Below are 7,358 nucleotides of genomic sequence, written 5' to 3' on the forward strand. Positions count from 1 at the left end.
CTGAGGATGCAAGGGGCACCTGTCTTCTCAAAAGAGGTGTCCCTGTATTGAGATTCAGAGTCTCACACTTGTTAGCTGTCATCACGAGTGGCAATGGGCCAGGGCCTCCAGAGGCTGATCAAGGCTAAACAGATACCTATCAAACACCGTTAGGAGGTTATGACATTGCCAGAGCTTCTCCACCTTTTTTTTTTTTTGTTTTTTAAGTACTTTTGGAAGGTTGTAGGTGCCCAAACACTGGATGTGTTGAAGACCAGGTTGGATGGGGCTTTGAGCAACTTGCTGTAGTGGGAGGTGTCCCTGCCCATGGCAGGGGGTTAGGAAGCAGAGAGATGATCCTTAAGGTCCCTTCCAACTCAAACCATTCTATGATTTTCAAGAGTAGCACATTTAATAACTATGGTACAGTCTAACACAAATGAAACCACTTTGATCCCTTTCTACCTCCTTCAAGACTACAACCTCTAGTAAACTTTCACTGAAGAAAGACCAAGAGCTGCCTTCAGCTATCACTGACTACACTTTGTTTATGGAAGCAGGAATTCAGCCATGGCATTGCAGTTGCACTCCAGTTTATCTACACAAGGAGCAAAACTGCTTCTGAAGAGGGTGGGCGGGCTCCTTGAAGACCTGCTCAGACCCAGGTGGGCAGCAGCTACCGTTCCTTGGCGTGGCCGTTGGGGAGATGGGTTCTGTGGGTCAGTGGCTCAGCCCCGTTCCTCTGGATAGAATTGTTGCTTGTGACGTTGCTGAAACATGGGATCCTGTTTTTCTCCTTTTCCTGAGTTTTTTTGCTTTCCTCATCCTTGTCACTTTCTTCAGTGTCGCTTCTCATGTCCTTTTCCATCTGGGGAAACACACAAGTTAGAGGCACACGAACAGAGGAGTCTGCACCAGCAGCAGCAGCAGCTCAGCCACAGGTCACACACTCAGCACCCGCTGCAGCCACTTGCCTGTGGCACACTGTCCTGCCACGTCCTGTCAGCTTTCACATGGCCTCTGGAAACAGATCTCCTCTGTTTCAGTGTCAGTGGAACCCCAGCTCTGACCCTGACAAACATCAGGAACTGTGGACAGGCTGAGAGGCAGCAGCACAGCAGAGAGGCCCAGGACAGCCATGTAAGGCAGGATGCTTTGTGCACCAACATGAACCTGGCTGGAGGCCTGTAGCTCGTGGTGCTCCCCAGGGGTCAGGGCTGGGTCTGCTCTCGTTCAATGTATTCATCACTGCCCTGGCTGAGGGGACAGAGCAGACCCTCAGCTCATCTGCTGGTGACACAGAACTGAGAGGAGGGGCTGACACACCAGAGCTGCTCTGCCATCCAGGGAGACCTGGACAGGCTGAAGAGCTGCGTGGAGGGAACATCATGAAGTTCAACAAGGGCAAGTGCAGAGTCATGAACCTGGGGAGGAATAACCCCCTGCACCAGGACAGGGGAGGGGTGACCTGCTGGGGAGCAGCTCTGCAGAGAAGCACCTGGCAATCACGGTGGACAACAAGTTGCCCATGATCCAGCAATGTGCCCTCACGGGCAAGAGGACCAATAGTATCCTAGGGTGCATGAAGAAGAGTGTGACCAGCAGATTGAGGGAGGTTCTCTTCCCCCTCTGTCCTAGTGAGGCCAAATCTGTAGTACTGGGTCCTTTGCTGGGCTCCCCAGTTCCAGAGAGACAAGGAACTACTGGAGACAGTCCAGTGGAGGCTATGAGGATGCTGAGGGGCCTGGAGCATCTCTGGGATAAGGAAAAGCTGAGAGCTCTGGGGCTGTTTAGCGTGGATAAGAGACACCTGATCAATGCTGATCAACAGCCAAAGGGCAGGGGGCAAGAGGCTGGGGCCAGACTCCTGTCCGTGGTGCCCAGTGAGAGGACATGGAGCAACAGGAACAAACAGAATCCAGAAGGTTCCATCTGAGCAGGAGGAGAAACCTTTTTGGTGTGAGGGTGGCCGAGCCTGGAGCAGCTGCCCAGAGAGGCTGGGGGGGCTCAGAGAGGCTGTGGAGTCTCCTGCTCTGGAGAGATTCCAAATGTGGCTCTCTGTGACCCTGGGCACCCTGCTGTGGGTGAGCTGCTGGAGCAGGGGGTTGGATGAGATGATCTCCAGAGGTCCCTTCCAACCCCACCATGCTGGGATCCTGTGGTGTGGTAGAAGGATGGGGGAGGCAGTTTGGTCCCTTCCAACCACTATGATTCTATGATTCTCTTTTACATTTTGCAGAAGGGACAAGGAAGTGTCTTCTGAGCACCCCTGGCCTGTGTGGCTGCAGGCTGAGCACCCTGCTTTGGACAGTCTGAAGGCACACGCTTCCCAGCCAACCAGCAGCTCAACACAAAGCCTCTCAATTCTGTCTACATTCAGCTTTATGGTCAGATTTTTCCTGACAGATTTGTAATGAATTAATCTAATTAATTGCCTTAGAAGGAAGGCAAAGAAGAAACGATTGTGATAAAATGACAGTTCAGAAAGCTGCCTGGCACTTGCTGGCCTCCCAGGCTGCCTCTGCTCTGCAACATAATACTGCAAATCTGGGGAAATGCACCCAGTGACACTGCTCACTGGGAGGAGTGCTCTGAGAGAAAGCAGCAAAGCCCTTCTGTGACCTGAGCTCTGGAAACTGCTCTGGGCTGTGCCAGTTGCTGCCCAGCCACCTGCAGTCTCAGTTTCCTCTGTCTGTTCTGGGGATATCTCTTGGATCATAGTCAGAAGGTCTGGTGCTATTTCTAGAGATCACTACACCCAAGACAGGCAGGATTGGTAAGAATGTGAACGTGCACTGAATTCACCCTGGCTTCAAGGACATCATAGGGGTAGGAGATGCCATGCTCTGGAACAACCTGCAGCTCGTCTCATTCTGGAATTAGCAGTGCAGGAGCTATGCAGGAGTCTTCATCTGCAGCACAAAGACCAATGGTAAACAATATCCCTAAATTTGTCCATCCATGGCTACAGGATGTGGCTGAGGCCTGAGACCCAGCAAGGTTCACGAAGGAACTACAAAGCTGCTTGAGCTACAGTGCTGTGTCTCAGGCTGCCTGTGGGAGGGAATGAAACTCACACTTCAGGATTTAGGCCGAGTTCTACTTACTGGGGATTAGGGGACATCATGTGAGAGGGTGGTGCAAATAATCCTGTAGCCAGAGGGGAAAACAGCAGGGATCAGAAAGGCCCATGGGAAGAATGTGAACTTCTGACTGCAGCAAGAATTTCATGGCTCTCCAGTGAGAGTGTCCTGTATTCTTGCTGATATTGCTTTGGGCTACTAATTATCATTATTAAAACAGATCTGCTTAGAATGATTTTTCTGTGCTATTCACTGCTCAATATGGAAAGCTCTCAAATATATTTTTTTTTTCATGAAATGTGGTAGATGATTTTTAGATAAAATAGGAAAAATTCTAGATGTGCTTCAGTATCTTTCTCCCTGGTGGTTCATTCCTTTCCACTAAGGCTATTTATGACCTCAGCATTTTACCCTGTCATAACTGCAGAGGTGATTCAGCCCACAGGAGAATTAGGAAAACAATGAAAGGGTGTCTTCAGCTGCACCTTCACTGTCTGCCCCATAAAGTTTCTGTTTCTTAATTTGCAAGTAGTTTGCTCTGTGCTGCCTTAAGGGAAGGCAGATAAAGAAAACGGGGACAATGTGGATGAGGAAGAACTTTTAATGCTTGTTCTCAGTTCCTGCAAGAGAGAATTCCCTGGTTGGATGCTAACAGAACACCTCCCCCTGGGCTATGAGGTCAGCTCCCACAAGGCACTGGCTTGTTACTCCTGGACTGTCCTCGGCACAGAGCCAGCCTCATGCCATTAGGTCATGTCTTTGATTTTGGGAAGAATTTCATGGGGAGCAGCAGTTTGGCATCACAGCAAATCCTACAGGCTCTGGTCAGAACGAGTGGAATGCACTTCAGTTTACACAGCTGCACCTCAGACGTGGCTCTAGGACTGACAGAGACAACCAGCACTGCCAGGCTGCAACCTTGAGTAGACTATCCCTTGGGTATGTCTGTCCACTGCTACAAAAGCAGTCCTAGATAACTAGTTTAGACAGAAATATCTACTCTGTAGACATGTAAAGCACTGTGAGAGAGTCCACACAAAACATGTAGGAATGATCTGGATGACAGGAGGGTGTAAAGAAGATATAAAGAGGATGGAGCCAAGATAGTGCCCAGTGACAGGACAAGAGTCAATGGGGACAAACTAAAGCACAGAAGTCTCCCTCTGAACAGAAGGAAACACCTTTCTACTGAGAGGTGACTGAACACCAGCACAGTCTGCCAGGGAAGTTGTGGAGTCTCCTCCACTCTTGGGGATATTCAAAAACCTGCCTGAACATGGTCCTGGGCAACCTACTGTCGGTGACCTTGCTTGAGAAGGGGAATACAGACAAGACTTCCCCAGGTACCTTCCACCCTCAGCCATGCTGTGACTCTGTGATCTTGGTAACACTGTAATTAGGAATTCTGGACTGTATGGGAAGCACTTTTGCACTGGCCTTGCCAATCCTGACAACCTTCCCTGTTTTGATTTCTTAGTATTGTTACAAATGCAAATCATACAAGACCAAGTGCTGGGATCCTTACTCAGATGTCACCAGCTCTGCTCATGGACATCTCCCCTGAAGTCCAGCCCCCATTTTTGTTGAATACAAAGCATCAGAAGTGGACTTAATACTGTAGTTATAAAAAAATCACCCTTTTTTTGGTCCACTTTTCTTAATAACATTGAGTGTTCCTTTCACCTTGCTGTTAGGAATTCCACAAGGGCAAGAAGGAATCCATCCCTGATGAACTCTTGTGCTCCCAAGCAGTCCAGGTGGACCCTCCCTCCCCATGTGACATACAGGGGACTACAAACTGTTCCTTACCGTGCCCTGGAGGATGAACTTGTAAACCATGTGAATAATGAGGCAGGACCAGAAGACATGGAGCAGCTGCAGAATTATGAGGAGAGCATTCACGAAGTAGTATCCAAAGAATGGCTGGAATATCTCCATGGAGTAATAGTAGGTGTTGTAGAGCACTCTGCAAGAGAGAGAATTATGGTGAAGGGTAAGTGTGTTGTTAGCAGGGTTGTAGTTAAGTCCCAGAAAGCTCTAGTCACAGAAAAACACCTTCAGGACAGTCACTTCCTTCTCATCTATAACACACGTCGGCCAGCTCGCAGTTCCCCACCAGCAACAAGCAGAGCAGAGCTGCAGGGGAAGGATGCCTCCTCTGCAGGGCACGTCAGGACTTTAACACTACACTCTGAGCTCCAGGGCAGGCCTCCCCCGTTGACCCCAAGGCAGTTACAACACCCCCGTGGCAGTGTGGCCTGTGTGAAGGGCAGGGGCACATCCTCAAGGACTGATAAGCAAAGGCTGCAGCACGAGCTTCAGCAGCCAGTGAATTGTCCTGTCTCTCAGAGGCAGCTCCTCCACTCCCCTGGACTGCACCCGACTCACGTGTAGGGGTAAATGACCAGGCGGCTGATCAGGAAAACAGCTGAGAAGATCATGAAGAGGCTGTCACAAGTTTTCTTCCACTTCATGTAATTGAATATCTTAGTTGGCTGGAAGGAGAAGGAACAATAAAACAGCAGGCCAAGGCAGCACATCTGCACATGCTCCAAGAGGCTCATTGTTGTGGTTTGAGGCTTGGAATGGGGGCGTGACCTTCCAGCAACTGGGAGGACCCCGGGGGGGGGTGAAACCATTGTATTCCCTCCCCTTCCCACACACACTCTGATAAGAGGCAGGGAGTGGTTTCTTGTTTCACTCCTGCCTTGGAGCTCGGAGAGGAAAGTTCTCCTTTCACTCCATGGGACCCTGGAACCATTTCTGAGGGTTTTGTATATTTTATCTTTTGTATTATTCCCCTGATCTTTATATATATTATTTTCCTTACCTCCCTTTTTCGTTTTCTGTTCCTTGTTGAACAATATACTTTATTTTCTTTTTAAAAAGTGTCTCTCTCTCTCTCTCTCGGGGGTGGGGGAGAGGCGAGTACACAGTTCTGTTCCGTGTGGGTCCTGCCCTGAACCCCTTTTTACACGGAACCAGGACACTCATGAACCAGAGCTGACCAAGGCCATCATGCCTCTGCCTGGCTCTGCAGAGCGTCCTTGGCTGGGTCAGATCAGTACTGACCTCCCTGTGACCACCACAGTGCTCAGCCCACGCTGCACCAGGTGAGAAGACCCGGGCTCAAGAGCACCATTGCCAGCTGGGCTTGCCCAGCACCCAAGCTGTGCAGCTCACCTCCAGGAAGCAGTCAGAAGCATCGTGGATCACCATCACCAGCGTCCCAATGCGGATGTAATTGGCACAGTATGAGAAGCTGATCAGGAAGATGGTTGCAGCATGATGGATGATCTGCTCCTTGAAATCCTGAGGAGAAAGGGGACAGCAGAGAATAAAATGCATACTGCACCTGCTGCTCTGGTTACACCACGCTGCTGCAGGGAGCAATGAAATCTCTCTACCCAGTCTCTAAGAAACCTCCCCCTATAAGGTCCTACCCATAAAACTCTTTTACCAAAAACCTTCTAGAAAAGCAGGCAGCCAAGAATGCAGGAATGAAGAGTTTATGGTGTGAGCTGAGGATTTCACAACAAGGAACACTCCTTCCACCAGAATGGTCTGATGATGGTGCAAATCAGAAGAGCCAAGGATTCAGGACAGACAATTCAACACAAAGGGAGCAGTGCTCACCCCCCTCTCTGCTCCTGTGCATGCCAACCTGTCTGCACCATCATCACTGGGGTGCTGGCACCCAGAACATGCAGCTCAACTGCCAGAGAATCATCTCTTTTCCCATCTCTACAATCAGGGCAGCCTAGAAGACTCCCAGAAGAATGATTTTTAAGCTTGTATTTTAGGTTTGGACGGAGAACTCTGCAGTAGTTTGCACCTTTCTGTGACAGGGTTTGTGTTCTCTACTTCCCAGAGGAGAGGGAAGTCAGTGATGGGAATGGATATTCCTGGGAATGAGCAAGGAGAGTCCTCCAAAACCTCAGATCAGCACTGTGCATGTGCTCTTGGAGATCACTCTCCGGGGTGTTCAGCTTGGGTCCTGTTTGTGCTCAGTTCTCCAAGGCTGCCACTCACCTTCCTCTTCACATCAAAGGGCAGGGTGAAGACCAGTGACCAGTAGAAGGAGAGCTCCAGCATGTAGTACCAGAACAGGGAGGGATGGAGAGGCTGTGAAAGAGGGAGAGACCATGAAATACCCATCACAGAATCACAGAGTGGTTTGGGTTGGAAGGGACCTTAAAGATCATCCAGTTACAACCCCCCTGCCACGGGCAGGAACATCTCCCACCAGACCAGGTTGCTCCAAGCCCCATCCCACCTGGTCTGGAACACATCCCG

The 7,358-nt window shown here is 50.0% G+C and overlaps 1 protein-coding gene across 1 annotated transcript in view; it reads right to left on the reverse strand.

The window, feature by feature from the left end:
* Positions 1–655: 655 nt before the first annotated feature.
* The window catches only part of LOC103782032 (ceramide synthase 4-like), a 24,508-nt gene continuing 17,805 nt past the window's right edge, over positions 656–7,358 (reverse strand). Inside the window, exons 6-10 of the mRNA XM_008949764.1 lie at positions 7,095–7,187; positions 6,246–6,374; positions 5,451–5,557; positions 4,872–5,028; positions 656–847 (exon numbers count right to left, since the gene is read on the reverse strand). Of these exons, the coding sequence (XP_008948012.1) occupies positions 656–847; positions 4,872–5,028; positions 5,451–5,557; positions 6,246–6,374; positions 7,095–7,187 (678 nt within the window). The remainder of the gene's footprint in view (positions 848–4,871; positions 5,029–5,450; positions 5,558–6,245; positions 6,375–7,094; positions 7,188–7,358) is intronic.

Source organism: Merops nubicus, unplaced genomic scaffold (assembly GCF_000691845.1).
Source record: "Merops nubicus isolate BGI_N331 unplaced genomic scaffold, ASM69184v1 scaffold1091, whole genome shotgun sequence".
Classification (NCBI taxonomy): Eukaryota; Metazoa; Chordata; class Aves; order Coraciiformes; family Meropidae; genus Merops; species Merops nubicus.